This window comes from Halichoeres trimaculatus, unplaced genomic scaffold, assembly GCF_033239565.1.
Source record: "Halichoeres trimaculatus isolate MK-OKI-2021-1 unplaced genomic scaffold, fHalTri1.1 fHalTri1_scaffold_15, whole genome shotgun sequence".
Lineage (NCBI taxonomy): Eukaryota > Metazoa > Chordata > Actinopteri > Labriformes > Labridae > Halichoeres > Halichoeres trimaculatus.
In genome coordinates, this window is record NW_027437193.1 from 24,649,315 (window position 1) to 24,666,061 (window position 16,747).

At 37.4% G+C, this 16,747-nt stretch overlaps 1 protein-coding gene across 1 annotated transcript; it reads right to left on the reverse strand.

Moving 5' to 3' along the window:
- Positions 1–6,552: 6,552 nt before the first annotated feature.
- On the reverse strand, positions 6,553–13,525 carry LOC141804279 (sodium- and chloride-dependent GABA transporter 2-like). The gene is made up of 14 exons (XM_074688622.1): positions 13,336–13,525; positions 12,430–12,564; positions 12,184–12,324; positions 11,840–11,924; positions 11,616–11,748; positions 11,048–11,182; positions 10,485–10,588; positions 10,284–10,408; positions 10,055–10,167; positions 8,817–8,954; positions 7,840–7,942; positions 7,036–7,136; positions 6,757–6,927; positions 6,553–6,666 (listed from the first exon to the last, which is right to left on the reverse strand). The coding sequence occupies exons 1-14, from the start codon at positions 13,523–13,525 to the stop codon at positions 6,553–6,555; spliced, it is 1,788 nt and encodes a 595-aa protein (XP_074544723.1).
- Positions 13,526–16,747: the final 3,222 nt, after the last annotated feature.

Consider the following 16,747-nt stretch of genomic DNA (forward strand, 5'->3'; position numbering starts at 1 on the left):
CCAACTCCACATGCAGAACACAGAAACTGCTCAGTATCTGCACCACTGCTTACTGGGGAACAACATGCAAAACATTTATATTGGGTCAAATAATCCAGCCAGACTGGTAGACTTGTTATAGAGCAGCTTATTACTGAACCATCAGGTCTCTGTCAGCCACTTTAATATGTTTATCAATTTTTTTTTTTTTTTTTTTAATTTGTTTTTTTTTGCCTCTTGAACCAACCTGAACGGCTGATCCAAAAGATGTATGATAAGAAGTGTCGATTCAGAGAAAGATGCTGGTAAGCATCAAGGTCAGGCACTTCCAGTACTGTAAAAAGAAGCCTGTATTTTAGCTGACATATTTTCCGATGTCTAACTTTTTTAGAGGGTTAAGTTTGTGTTTTATGCGACCTTGTCTCCAGCGGGGTAGTTCCATTTTCAACCTTCTAGCTGATGGAGTTTATGTAGTTTTTTATGATTGGTGATAAAAGGCTCACATTTGTTTGTGTAAATGTCTCCGTTAAATATTTGTTCACATCTTTCTACTTCCCTCCACTTGTCTCATGGTTTGACTTGTATAATATTACAGCTGGCCTCTCAGTGCCAGCTCAAACTGAGGATACGATCATCTTTTGTTTTATTCTTATACCGCTCTTTTCTGAACTCTTTCCAAGCATTTAACTCACTCTGCTTTAAAACTGAACTTAAGAACTCTTTGTTAATGTGTTTTCTGTTGGCAGTTAGAAAGTTTAGGATTTAAAACTGTTAATGACGTTTGGCTGTGCGGCTCCACTGAGTTTATATGATCCTCTTTTCTCTGCGGGTGTTGAAGCAGTTTGGTTACATTGAGAGTCCAAATGTTGAGATTAAGTTACTCGATCTAAAGCAACTCGCTGGAAGATTAACTCCTGTGGCCGGGTTCAGCCACTGATTTGGACTCACATAATATGATAAATTCAAAGAGTTATTGTCTTTTTCTGCATAAAGAGAAAACACATATGAAAACTCGCAATGTATTTTCACACAATGCTGCAAACTTTTTTCTTTTTGTCTGTATGTACTGTTCTTTGCTCTTTGCTTTTGGTTTCTTTGCTCTATCTTGTATTTGTACAAGTGATGGGGGGATGCATAGTCCTGGTTCCTGTGCACTTACACAGCAATGGAGAATGTCCCCAAAACGAATGTCCAGATGACCAACATTGACAAGCGGGAAACACTTAGAAACTCTGTTGCCTTGGAGAAAGAGCACTTCATGTGAATTTTTGACAGCCTCTGTCAAGAGCTTCTTGTAGAAGAGATTTGCTCATACTCAAATCACAGTCCTATTTAGTAAGTTAAGCCATTTTTTTGTATTTTTGAATTTCTATGAAGCATAGTTGTGCAATTTTTAGGCAAAGGCCAATACAAAGACAGCAGAGTCCGCCACACTCTGGACGTTTGGCATGGGTCCAAAAACCTAGGGGAAAAAAATACATGAAGTAAGTTTGCTCTCTTTTAGGCGCACAAAAACTGCAGCCTTTTCCATAAAAAACTGATGTCAACCTTATGTCCAGGCAGGACAACAAAAGGGATGCTAAGTTCTGCAGATGTGGAACAAAGACATCTAATCACTTCTGGTACTTCTGCAAAACTGCTGAAACTACAAGAGTTCTTTGTAGGTACTACTGTGATACTCAATAACATTTTTGATCATCTTGATAACACAAAATAATGTTGACAGAAATGGATCCTGATGGTTTGTAAAATGTTTAAAGCTTATATGTAATGAGAACTGTTTAAAAGACAGCAAATCAAAATTGGAAAACTGAAGTATTATTGTTCTACAGATATGAAAGCTCATTTTAAAATCTGATACCAGACTCATGTTTCTAATAGGTTAAGATGGGGGCCTGTTACCATTGTATCGAATCCTTTATAAAACACCCAATTTTTTGGAGTAAGCTGGGACTTGATCACCCCGGCTGGGTCTCCTTAGCAAGGGTGTTTGATGTTGTGAGACCCGGAACACCCAATAAACCCTGGAGTCATTACTGATGATGTGTCCAAGTTGCACCAAAAGTCTATACTATTAGAGCTTTTGTTTGTTTGTTTGTTTGTTTGTTTGTTTGTTTGTTTGTTTGTTTTGGGGGCTTTTGTTTGTTTTATTTTTTGTTTGGTTTTTTAGGGTTTTTTGCTTTATTTTTATTCTATTTTATTGTATTTATTTATTTATTTATTTATTTATTTATTTATTGGGGGTATGTTTTGTGTGCTTGTTTTTTATGTTTTTTGCTTTATTTTTGTTGTTTTGTTTTGTTTTGTTTTGTTTTGTTTTGTTTTGTTTTGTTTTGTTTTGTTTTGTTTTGTTTTGTTTTGATTTGATTTTTAAAGTGGTGTCAGCTCAGTGTGATGCACTCACCAACAGAGCAAAAAAAAAAAAAAAAAAAAGTAACTCTCTGATCACTAAGTTCAGGAAAATTCCAAGTGTCCTCTTTCACAATATCAATGTTTAGATGGGAGTTAATTAAAATGAATTCAGGCTAATGATAGAGCCAGCTCTGTCTGCAGGGGTCCACAGCCTGGCTCCCATTCCCATACTTTGTAAGATTAATCAACAAAGGTACTTTAGCATCCAAGAAACATTTAAAAGTACAGGTAGTTTTAAGTTTTCCAGTGCTGCTTTCTGACCAGAGACATGAACAAGAGGTGAGTCTAAATCTCACTTTCAGATACTCAAAGGTTGAATCAGTTTCCAAAGTGGGGGCTACAAAACTCTAAGATGGGATCACAACATGCCTTCAACAATTATAATATATTTATAAATGCATATTACACCTTTTATTGTAAAAATTTAACTTATGGTAGAAGTTAATTTTTTTTCCACAATTTTTTTGTTACCACAAGATTACTGATGCCAGGATAACAGCAGTACAAGCAACAGTAGTTGAATTTAGGAAAGCATTTTGTCACATAACTAGTTGGATTTTCTTCCGCCCAGCTATTTTAAGTTTGTTTGATCTGTTGGCACAAGCTACTGATCTAACATTGGACTGTTTAGCTATGATGACTGGGCATTTGCTAACCCCTCATTCCTCTTCAAATATGGTAACACAGAAAACCAACATGGCAGCTGTAAGTCAGCTGAACTGTTTAAAAATAGTACACACACAGTACACACTAACTCTATCCATAGGAACCATCTGATTTCTGCTAATGATCTCTTTTCTTAGTGTCAGGTCGATACTGGCGTGACTCTTAGAGCTCATAGTGTGACTGCTACACCTTTTTCTCATTCGCTACAACATTAAAAGACTCTATTTGCTCTCAGAGAGGTTAGAATTGAAAAAGGGAATAAACGGCAGGGGACACTTTGATCATGTGTTTTCCCACCTGCTTCAGTTTATTACAAATGTCTTCCACTCCGGCCTGTTTCCACCAGGGGTGCTGATACAGTTTTGATAGCAGAGAGGAGTGAGGGCCAGTCCAGGAGCTGTTTGACAGGAGGCCTTTCTAAATCCCACGCTCATCCATCATAAGTGGCATCTGTGCACTCTGAAGGCCAGTTAATAGCCTTTTGCATTTTCACACCATTTTTTTCTTTCTACATTCGATAAGAAAGAGGGAAAAAAGGAGAAGAGACATAAATGATTCCTGGTTTCATTCATTCTCTCTCCTTTTTTCCTTCTCCTCATCACCGGCCCATGCTCCTTCAAGGCTGCTTCTCTTTTCTCCCCCTCCACTCCACATTTTGGGAAAATCACTCTCTGAATTGGAAAAGGGACCCCGGGGCCACAGGCGCATGCAGGGTCCATGTTTCGCTTTTTTTTTTTCTTTTCTGGGGATAATTGACTCTCTTTGCCTGGTAATTCATCGCTTGCATATGCCAGCTAATTCATCAGAAGAAGAAGAAGCTGGCGACCTCACAACCTTGTGTGCCCCACACACCACACACACACAATTCACATCTTCACACATCACATCTCGCCCAAACACACACACACACACACACGGTTACAGAAATACACAAACGCAGCCGCCCCAGAAGAGCCAGGAGCCTGGAATGAGAGGAGGGAGCGAGCGGCAAGTTAGCGGATGAAAAAGCCGAGATGATAGATGGGCTGAATTGTGGCATTATGAATGAATTATACCTCCCAAATACCTTGAGCAGTGCAGACTGTCAGCCTGTATCTATACTAATCTGGGAGAAAATATAGCCGTTTCCACATTAAAGGGGGCTGGCAAAGAACGGGCCGCAGAATTAATTGAGCAATCAGGCCATTAGAGAGAAACATCATACTGAGCCTGGTTTCTGATGTAGCAACATTCATCACTGCTGACCACCAATCTGCTTCTGTTTTTTTCCCCGTCTCTCTCTCTCTAATGTGGCCCCATCTTCAAACAGATTAGGATTATTGTGACAAGACAAAGGTATCTTTTGTCTTTTTCCATGGTGGTGTCAGCGCCTGCTGCATTTATCACGCTTGTCACACAGTCTTAAGGCTTTCAGCTCGCACACCTCGTCCCATTTTTCTTCCAGCCGTGGCTCTGTGTTAAATTTGCAAAGAAAAAGTACTTTATTGGAAAATGTGCTCAGATGAAATGTGTGCTTGTGTGTCGGGAACATGAGATTTTGGTGACGCTTTTATTTCCTTATGTGAAGTTCAGAGTTTGTTTTGATTTTTTTTTATCGAATAGATCTTTAGGAAATATTCAGATTTCTTTTCCTTAGAGTCACAGAACAGGATGCTGATTGGTTGATTGGTTTTGGAAGATCTAAGTATAACACCAAGTGATGAGTGATACCTCAAAAATGGTATCATGGTGAAAAAAAGTGTGTAACCCTGTAAACGTTTTTTAAATTAATTCAGTGAACAGACTTTAGCAACAAGAATCAAACAGTGCTACTTTTTAGATTACATTGAGCAAATATATGACATTACAAATCCTTCATGATACACATTGTATTCTCTATATATTTTTTTATCAGTGTAATTAAAAAAAAAAAAAAAAGAATGCTGCCAAAATCACTTTTTTGGCCTAATTTTAAAAATGCTATTTTTATTATTTAGACTATTTTTAAAAGAATAAGGAAGCTTTTGATCAATTTTTAATCTCACTGATTTTAAAGTTGTTTTCCTGAATAGCTTCTTATATGCTATAGCCAAAACGCATCATTTTGCATCAATGGCAAATGGTTTGCACCTGCAGCCGCTGCAGCTTTTAAGTTTACAAAGGAAGGCTGCTGCTGTCCGACTGCTCTGTGAGGTGTGTATTATAATACTTTGATAAAACAGTTACCAGGTATTACAGCATTTCACAAAACTTTTCTTTTCATTTGTTGTTAAGACTGATTTTCTTTTTTAACTTACCGTAAATGAAAATCTAGAATTTGGTGTGTGTGTGTGTGTGTGTGTGTGTGTGTGTGTGTGTGTGTGTTCCTTTTTAACAGAGTTTTATGAATCTAAGTAAATGAAAATGCTCTACAGTATGTGTGTGTGTTTTCGCCATTCCCTTAGACATAGTGAAACTTTTCACTCTTTTCTGCTTCCTTTTTGGTAACTCTCTGTTTCAACACCTGCAGTGAAATTTAATATTTGGGAAAAAAAAAACACTAAACTCACAGATTAAATACCAGGACCAGATATATATTATTACACTGTGACAAAATGAGCTACACTCACAGCCACAGACTGAAACAGGACGCCTGCCTTCAGTGTCTAATATCTGACATCTATCGCCCTCTGCTGGCTGGATCAGAGAAGTAAAGTGCTCGGTAGAGAGGGAAACGTTAGAAATGTGAAATTGAAAGCTGGATTTTCATAAAACTAAACATGTGTAACAGAATAATAAAAATAATGACTGTGTGCTCCTAATCTGGCTACTGTGTGTTTATAAATATAAAATTTTATCAGTGAATCTCATAGACCTGCGCCTCAGATCTGTAAATACACGTTTGTTCAAAGTGGAAATTATATATATATATATATATATATATATATATATATATATATATATATATATATATATATATATATATATATATATATATATATATATGTTGATAAATTTATTTTATAAATAGTGAAGGTCAAAAATAATTTAATTTCTCTATCTGCCATACATACCCATGCTGTGTGTTACCTTATGAAGTAGGGAAAAGAGCTGATACTTCACTCGCTTTAACTTCTTTCAAGTATTTATTAAATAAATGTGAAATAAAAATCAGACACAGCTATTTACAGATTCCCTGATACATAGGGTTAGATACACTGAAAATCTTTACATATAATAATTTGTGAATCATAGTTTACAAGCTAATGGTAATGGAAATTTTAATGTTAGCAAAAATGGGGGAGGGTGTCTAATAAAGAGTTGAAATGTTGAAATAGTTACTTGTTTTTACAAAGGTTTATAATTTGTAAAAATTCTTTAAATCAGTCAACAACATGAATATATTTTATGAGACTCTTTTAAGGGGTAAAATATTAGTTTTACAAAGTAAATATTGATTGGGTTTTTATTCTGTTAATATCTCACAGGATAAAGATAGGATTTAAAACTCTTTATATTTTAGAAAATTGACCTTTTCTATCTGTTTAAAGCACACATTTCATAATCTTTGGAGGATGGACAAGTTTCAGAGTCCACATTTTTCTTTGCTCTTAACAAATCATCCGCTGGAGTCGTGGCAACTTTTAGTCTCTGTCGGAGGAAAAGAAATAAATCTGTCATCAACATGACAACAGGTGAAACACTTTAACAGGACTGTGATCAGCGTGAAATTCAGGGCACCTGTCTCAGAGTTCCTGGTGTCACAGCCACGGTGTAGATGATCCACAGCGGAGCCGTGAGGACTGAAGTCAGAGCCAGGAAAAGACCCAGAGCGTAACCCCACCAAGGATACTCGTAGCTGTTGTTGTACCTCAGAGGAGTGAATTGCAGCAGAGAGAAGAGCAGTATGCCCTGAGGAAACAGAACAATGAAGCTCCTTTATGTTTTATAGTGCTCTTTACATCAAAGTCACAAAATAATTTTAAAGAAACAAATGCTCCTGTTATTTTATTTACTCACTGTAGACACACATGGGATGATGAACCTCCAGCAATACTTCATATAAGGTGAAGGGCGATAGCCAATCATGTCTTTAATGTTGTTGTAGTAATTATCAGCACCTGCAGACAGACACTTGTGTTATTCATGGGTCATTTGAATACAGGTATAAATGTTAATGCTTGGAAACATTATTGCACATCATCATGCAATTATTATTTATATATGCCGATGACACCCAACTCTACACGTCCCAAAAGCACTTCAGTCTCACAGACATCAGTGTGTTGATGAGTAAAAACTACATGAGAAAAAACTGAGATTTATTTATATATTAGAGCCAAAGCTGGGAGGTTTTATGGTGTAGAATTAAACAGATGTTAAAAATTAGGGATTGCTTTTGTTAATTTACATTTTTTACAAGTTTATAAGCAATTTGTTTTGTCATCCTAGAAATATTGTTAAAATCAGACAATGTTTTTCCCCCTGTGATTTTATTTTATTTATTTATTTTATACAATTTTATAATTATTTCAGTTTTTCAAACTGTTGCTGTCCATACTTCTTTTTTTTTTTGTTGAGCAGCACTTTGGGTTTCATGCTGCTTCATGGTTTTGTGCTACATAAACAAAGTTAAGCTGAGTTAAAGGGGGCTTAAAGGGAATTTGGACATGTCTGGTAGTTCATCATTCATAGTTATTGTGAGGTTGGACATAGGAACAAATCAAAGCATCTTGTAAAAAGGATTTTCTTTGTTGGGGTGGCTAGGGTGAGTATGAGGTGCTGGCTGCTTGATGTTCAAGTGAGATTTGAAATGCAGCTCACCGTACACCCATCCCACACACACAGACTCCAGAATAGCAAAACCTATCAATGGGATCCCACTGCAGGCGTAGTAGTCAAAGAGCAGGAACACGTACAGACCTCCCTGCATGAGAGGAAGAAAAAGAACAAGAGGGTACAGTTAGCAATGACCAGAAATGAATACTTACAGTCTGTCTCTGTGTTACTCATGAAGTCAATCATTTATTTACCACTACCACAAAATGCTGCTGACTAACTTTTATAACCATTTCCTCGGTAAAGATTCTCTTTGAGCTTTCTTATTGTGAGAGCTGAAGGATAAAATGTGTGTACCCTTCACCCAAGGGGATCAATTCAAGTGATGTACAGTAGATTAAAAAATTCCCAGCACTGAAAGTTTCTTGCATCTGTAAACTCTCTGCTGCTACTCTCCTTTGAGGGTCATTCAGTGGTCAGTCAGTGTAACTGCAAACAAATTTTCTCAGACCCCAAACTGACCACCAGACAGACTCAACTGTGGACCACTGCTGCCATATCCCTTCCTGTCTATATTATACTGACAGTCTGGTTTTATGCCCAAAGAGAAAAGCACTGAAGGAAACAATCTTGACACAGGTTTCCATAATTCATTCATTCAGAGGGTTAATCATTACATACTTCCTCCAACAATCTTCCTCCTCAAACTTGATGAGCTGGGTTAAAATAATAGTCTCCTTGTCAGAATTCCACATTTTTTCCATTCATCTAAAACTTTATCAACCCTTCAGCACCATCAGTGAGTTGTTTTGAGTGCTCAATATTGCTGTGAATGGGTTTTCATTGGATTTGGTTGGTGCCTCTAAAGATTTCCCTGTGTCTGATGGTTTTGATAAAGCAGTTCAAAGAAGAGACTCAAGCTTCCAACACAAGCTCAAACACAGTGACCAAAAAAATAAAAATATAAATAAAATAAAGATAAGATAAGCAAGGATAAATGATGTTTGAAAAAGCAAACCCACCTCAGTGACCATAGAAAGTCCAACAAGAAAAGACAGAGCACAGGTGAGCAGCAGTAGTAGTTTACGTCTGTGACCAACGTAGAAGAAGGATGGATATAAGTCTGATACGGTTGTGACCAGGGCTTCCAGATAAACAAACTGTAGGAGAAAACAGTTTCACTGCTAGAGACGCAAAAAATCAAACATGACTGAGTGTAAATCAAACAAGCCTGAATGAAGAGACTGCACTTACAGCTTCCATCGATCTAAACAACAAAACATGGTGCTTTCAGAACATTAAGTTTCCATCATCGCTGACTTACAAGCAAACAAATATGGCAGAACAACTGCACCGCAACAATGCAGTGGTTCTAAAAATAAGGTAGCTATGTTCATGAAGCTTTTTGAGCATGCATTAGTAAAATTACTTAATGATATTGTGAAAGAAATAGCACTAACATTACTTTAAACATTTCAAAATAATGCCCCAAACTAAAAGGTACTATGATTCTCATTTATCATCCACATGAATTTACTGCAGTGGATATGACAAACAGCTAACTACAGGTGTTAACTTTTGGTTTGGTATTAATGTCCAAATCTATAAAAAGAAAAGTGGATCAATGATTAATGCCTTCCACGACATATTTGTCAAGGTTAGGGTTTAAAGTTCTCTTTGTTTTTTTTTTGTTGTTTTTTTGTTTGTTTGTTTTTTTGTCTATTGTTTACTTATATCTTGTAGCTCTGAATCACTTAAAATGGCTATGAGCATCAACAGATGGTTTTCTTTTGGTTCAATAACATGTAAGACATAGGGATGGACACCTTTCACATTTGAAACAATACAGTACCAATGCCCAGTACCTGCCAATCGGTTCCGGTACTCAACGGCACCAATTTTAGGTACTTTTTTGTGTTTATGTGGAAAAAAAATAACAATTTGTTCAATAATGTTTTTTTTTTAATTCAACATATTTATTCTTCAATATATAACCTTAATGCTTTGTTCATGTCCAGTATGGAAAATCACCCACTCTTCCACTAGGTCACTAGAATGCATTTAGGTACCTAAACATGGTACCTTTTGATTTCATGTGAATCGGTACCCAGTACTTTTGACAGAATTCGGTCGGTACCTATAAAAGTACCTAATTTGGTACCTATCCCTAGTGAGACATGCTTAAAAAGTAAAACCCCTTTCACTGATGGCTATGAAACATGGCTATGTCTATGAACTTAGTCCAACACTGAAACTCTACCTCGCTGTCCAGCCCGAGGAAGATGATCATGATGAAGAAGAAGGCAGCCCAAAGTTGAGGCAGAGGCATCATGGCTACTGCCCGGGGATATGCAATGAAAGCCAGGCCAGGACCTACAAGCAGAGGATACCAGAATTTATTACTTGTTAAAGTAGTTGTAGTAGTAGTAGTAGTAGTAGTAGTACAGTACTGTACAAAGTGACGCTGCTAAGATGGTTTCAAATCAAACCTGATTCAGCCACGGTTGAGATGTCGACACCCAGCTCATATGACATGAAGCCTAGGACAGAAAATATTGCAAACCCAGCGAAGAAGCTGGTGGCACTATTCAACAGGCACAAAGCAAACGCGTCTCTATAAAGAAAATAAATAATGAAACGTCAGTCTTTACAAAAAAAGAATGAAGGGGATAAATATTATTTTTCCTCACTTGTAGCAGTTGTTGTTGTATTTGTTGTAGCTCCCCAGGGATGCTGAACAGCCTGTGCAGACAGCATAGGAGAATAAAATCTGGCTCCCAGCATCCATCCACACCTTCAAACATTGAAATGATCCTCTGTATTCTGTTTTTTATTTTTTAATTGTAATCACAAACATCAGCCATATGAAAATGTTTACTGTCCAGATGCTCCTTTGCACTTTTACCCTGTTACCTTCTCATGTCAGAGCAGCTTAAAGAGATGTAAAAACTGAAAACGTAAAGATCTTAACATCGAGAGAAGCAGCAGAATGACGATGAAATGTGAATTTTAGATGCATTTTTTTTAAATGGCTTCAGTGCGTGACCTCCAGTGCAGGACTTCTTCTATGCGGTGAAATGTCGGACTTAAATCAAACTAAGTTCAACGACTCTCTGAGACATTATCAGATAAGTTCATGAATTATTATTTTTTCTCCCGGAAAAGATGCAACAATGGGAGTAAAAACAGATTAAATGTAAGCTTTTTTGTGATTGAGATGCTGAATTATAAGTTGTCAAGAGTTGTGTCTTACCTGAGGATCAGCTAGGCGAGATGGGTCAGGGGAGAGGTAAAATCGAATGCCATCTGTGGCTCCAGGCAGGGTCACACCACGGATCAAAAGAGCAGTCATCATGACGTAAGGAAATGTGGCAGTGAAGTAGACGACCTGGATAAGGCAGGAAGGGTTTAAAATTATTATTACAATGATGTGTTTGAGAGGTGTCGACTTGTTAAATAAGGTCAGGGCGAAGCTGAGGTTTTGTTGATTGTCAGAGGTGTGCCACAGGGCTCTATTTTGGGCCCAGTGGTTTTCCACCGTTTGTACTACTAACAATAGTTTCTCTTTGAATGGTTTTCATTCCATCCTTTATAAAGATGACGCAGCAGATTCTGCAAATTTAGCCATCAACAATATGTAGCTTTCTTGTAATAATCCTCAATAAACTCTCATAGCTGGTACTGTACAAGTAGTTTTCATGTTGTTCTCTAGGACCAGCTACATGAACAATAATCATGTGCACATAGAGCTGAGTTTCCAGAGTAACCAGATTAAATAAAAGTTTAAAATTAAACCAAATGAAAATTGTTTGTTGGCTTACTTTTCCTGCAGACTTGACACCTTTCCAAATACAGAAATAACAAATAATCCAGCTCAAAAGAAGACATCCAGCCAGGTCCCAGCGGACACCACCCAGCTCCTCTATTCCTCCAGACAAACCCAGGACTCTCCTCCTGAACACAAGACACATTTAGAAACACTATCCACAACAGTGACCTAAAATCTGCATTTTCAAGATTGGGTAGTTTCATTTTAGTCACGTACTGCCAGAATTCTTGAACTGAGGACGATGCATTCTGGGAAATGTTGACCACAGATGAAGGATCCAGTCGATAATTAGTACAGGCCTCTAGTGGTGGAAAGGAAGAATGACGGGTCAGAATGAAGTTTGGTAAAGCAATAAAAATGTATTTGACAAATGTTGGTCACCCCTAGAGTGCAGTTATAACTCAGTATTTTCTTGTTTCGTCAACTCAACAAATGTTAAGACTTTAACTTAAATAATATTTCAATTCCAAGTTAATCTCATTTTATCAGCTCAAATCACCTCAAAGTTTTCAGGCAGCTCTAACACTTTTAAATTTCCTTTAAGTTTCCTTTAAGTCTACCTGTGTTCCAGGTGTTGTTACAGCTGGCCCAGGGCAGGACATCATGGAAGGTGGAGAAGAGGTAGAGGAAGGCCCAGGCCAGTATGACAATATAATACATCACAGTGTAAAGCATCAGTAACAGGCTGCCAAAGCCGATACCTGAGGAAAATTAACACCAACACACATAAGATTAATACAATATGAACTTTGTTTACATTCAACTAAATTTTATCCTGTTCAAGTATCTGACGAAGCTAGTCGTACCTTCAAATAAAGGACATATTTTTCTCCAACACGTGATTCCACCCTGACCAGTCAGCTGTCCTAAAGAAACCTCCAGGAAGAAGGTGGGGATCCCAAAGGTGAACAGGAAGAAAACATATGGCACCAAGAAAACTCCTATGAATCGGAATTATGAGAACGCAAAAACTGAGGTAAAAACAAAACAAAACAAAAAAATTCATCAGTACAGTTTTATTCAAACTGTGGGTTCTTGTTTTCCTTAATGTTGTGTTTGTATCTATTCTTTGTGCTGGTGAGACCTTCAAAGACAGTGAGTCTTTCATGTTTCATGTAACTCCATCGTAGCAATTTTTTTCTAAGGTGAGGACTGCATTTCCCGCAAGCCACTCTTGCCAAAGCATGTATTTGTTTTGGAAGAAAATTAACACAGATCTCATTTTCTGTGTTAAAAGATACTTTTCGCAGGATGCAGAGTGATGAGATGGTTTAAAAATCATAACTGCACACAATTCTTAGAGTAAACAACAAAACTTTGAAAACTCTACTCTAGTACCATTGCTTGGTTAACCAAAAGTGCCAAGAAAGTTTATGTCGCTTCAGCAGTTTGCCCATCACAGCCTTCGGTCATGATATTTGCTTTATCCCAATAAATGTCTGAATATCACAAATGCACACCCATTGAACTCTTCCCAGGGGATCAGTGAAGCGTTCACATGGCAGCTTAAACATTAAATCCAGCTTGTTTTTGTTTTGCTCTTTAACCAGCAAAGCTCTAGTCATAGAGCTTCTTCATCTCAAAGAAGCCTTCAACAGCAAACACACATGTTTCAGTCCTGCTCCAGATTCAGCCAAGAGTACATTTAAAAAAATCATGTGTGTAAAAAAAAAAAAAAAAAAAAAAATTACAGAAATATTTCCAAATCTTACCTCCTCCATTTTTGAAGCAGAGGTATGGAAATCTCCAAACATTGCCCAGACCAATGATTTCTCCAACTACTGCGAGCAGAAACTCCCTTTTGTTGGCCCACTGGCCTCTCTTTTTACATTTTGTAGGAGGAAGATGTGTGTTGTTGTCATCTTTCATCACTTCTTTCTCTGGATGACTCTCTGGCTCCATTACCACAAGTAAACTGTCTGAAAATCAAACCAACAGAAATGTGTGCCATCAAGTCTTTCTTGTTTGTTTGTTTAATCATCTTGTAATCAATCTTAATTTGCACAAACTTTAAAAAGTAAGAAAAGTACAAAATAAACTAACGATGTAAACACGGCTGCTTCAGGGAGGTGCAAGAATTTTGAAGACAGTCATTAGCAGTTAAAAAATAAGTCTATCTCCCTTTGATTTGTTGAAGCAAAAAGGAAACACGGCTTTAACTCCTTGATGCATGTTGACATAAACTTACAACATACCCTGTCAGGTCTTGATGCAGCTGAAATGACCTTTGTATCTCATTATTACCTATTGATTCATATTTTACACACACCAAAGATCATATCAGATCCACTCTGTCGCAATAAATTGGTCAGGGGATAAACTTCCCATGTCTGATATAAATGTAATATAACTTAGTTATAAGTATTGTGTGTACTATAGTCAAATTTACAATCTCCACTCAGTTTAACATCTGGAGGAATGCAAAAACACATAAAAACAATCGGTTTTTCAGTTGTTAATTGATTCAGGCAGTAAGGGGTTAAATGGAAAATTAGTTCAAAGAAAAAAAAGCTTTAAGAGAGGAAGAATTTATTCATCTTTAGAGGATAAATACTCATTTAAACCACAATACACTGCCAAGACCCATATGAAGTTAGTAGTGTCAGAGATTATGTAAAATCAGCACAGAAACAACGTCACAGTCGGTCTGTACCTTCACGCGTCTGAGTCCTGCTGCAATGGTTGAACAGGCGTTTCAAAGCAGAAGTGACCCTACAGATATTTTTTGTGTTAAATGAGAGTAACAGGGATGGTAAAAGAAGTCCTTCGCAGTCAGAGGAGGCTTCTGTGTAACTCACTTTTCAAGGTCCAGCCTGAGGTAATAAGTATCTTTTTTGACAACTCTGTGAGGCATTTGACCAGCGAGGGAGGAGAGCTGAAGCCCCAGTCACTTATTTGTTTTTCTGTTGCATTCTCTGCTCAAATGTGGTGAGCTTCTTCTGTAACATTTTATGCTAGTGTCTGCAGCAGTTTAGACATTTCTGAATCAGAGTATATGTGCAGAATACGCCCAAAACATATAGAACAATGCAGTTATGAAAGGACAGTATTGGCTTTCATGTCTGCAAGAGATATGTTAGAGTTTCTGACAGTGGTGTGTGAATGACTGCAAACTGAAGCCTGACTTGTCTTTTAAAGTTCTCCAGGTGCTTCATGAGCTGTTAACGTTAATGAAATCTGCAAATATGTGATGATGCATTCATATATCAGTCTGATTAAGATTTAATTTGTTTTGCAGTTTGCAGAGTCTGGCATTAGTTCTGACAAGTGGTCACCAGAAGGCAGCCTTCGTGAAAATGTTTGTTTCAATATTCTTGTTTTGGATAAGAATTGTATCCTTAATGTAGATGGACTGATGAGAAATGTGCTTAATTCTATTTTGTTTTTGTTGTGCTTTTTTTTTCCTTACAGTGCCCTCTGTTATGATTGCCTTTATTCAACAAGCTGCACACAGACCAGTATTATATTCTAGGCATTGAACTGTGCTAGTGGTGCCTCCTGCTGGATGGTGCTGCAATATATTAAACAATCTTTTATTGCATTCATTCTTAGTTTGTTAATAGTTATTTAACAAAAAGCTTCACAAAAAATGTTTGGTCTTTCAACTTCTGTGAAAAAAAAGTAATTGCACCTTTAAAAAGACATTTGTTTCATAGCTTTGACAAAAAAAAATATGCATTCTGATTTTGGTTCTGATCCTGACAGAATTCTATACAATGAGAAAATGCATATGTTGATACTAACGGTAAGCACACTGCATTAAAAAGGGAAAACGCTGTTGAATGGGCTGCACAATGGCCCTAACTTTTCTGTTAAGTTTTGAATGAAGCCACTAAGGGGCAGCATAACATCCCATAAAATCATCAGTGTGGCTGCACTTTACTTTACAGTGGCACTCTCTCTTTGCTTTTCTGACGATGTCATTGATAACTTAAAAACTATCAAAATAAAATGAGAAAGGATTGGTTGTGGAAAAAGATGGCAAATTGACTGTAGGCTACTGTAGTCCTATAATAGACCCCATTTGATTGAGCTTACAAGAAGCATTTTTAAAAGCTGACAAAATTACAAATTAAGAATAAAATCAGTGAAATTCGATCTAAGTACTGCTGTGGTTTCACACCAGAAAAAGCTAAAACCAAACTACTTTTAGATTAATAATCGTCTTTTTTACAAGTAGCGCAAAAGGTGTTAAACATATTTCTACAAATCACAGTCCAGTCAGCTCTCAGCACAAGACTCCTTGCAAAACTACACAAACTCCCCCTCAAAAATCTACATTTCCGACTTTTGTAAGGTTTTGCAGTTGCAAAACTGGGCTATATGTCTTAATTTGTCTAATTAAACTATAGTTTATTAATTATACTTACATCTGAATGATAAACTACCTGAAGTTATAGTGTTCATTGAGACGTTCTAATAAAGTGTTTGATATTAGCAACAGCACACAGACCAGGTTTAAAACAGATCCTGGCGGGAACGGCCGTGGTAAAAACCGTTTGGTTCCCCATTCCCAGACAGTTTGTCTCGCGCCAGTCCTTTGCATCTCACGCGCGGTTTCGGTAGGCTTTCGCACGCTACGCAACGGGCCAATCAGGCGTCAGCGTTCCCCGGAAGCGTCCCGTTGCTATGCAGTCGCCTTGAAACCTGCCCAGTCCTGCTCGGAGTGAGGGTGAGTTCTGCTCAAACAGATAAATTCAGTAATTAATCCAGCTGTCTTTCCAAACTCACATTAATTAACCTCAACATAAAATGTGCAGAAGTGGATACCTGTTTGTTTCATGCTCCTTCTACAGAGAGAAAACAAACAGTCGACAAGCTATGAGTTTAATTGTGCATAGTTTAAAGGTAAAAGTTGTCAGTTGTTGGTGTCAGCGTTACCTTGATGTTGTGTAAAAGTATATGAAACACTAAATATGTGTTGTGATTAGGCAGTCATTGATTTGACTTGAAATGTCTGAGTCATACAGCTGGGACTTGACACTGTACTATGAGTAGTATTCAGGCTGGAGACAGGCACGCCTGTTGCTGAGTATATCTCCAATCCCCTCTGAGAACACACCCGGAATATTTGCATACGACCAATGATCACAGCTATGCAAATAATCTTCTGACTCGCTTTGT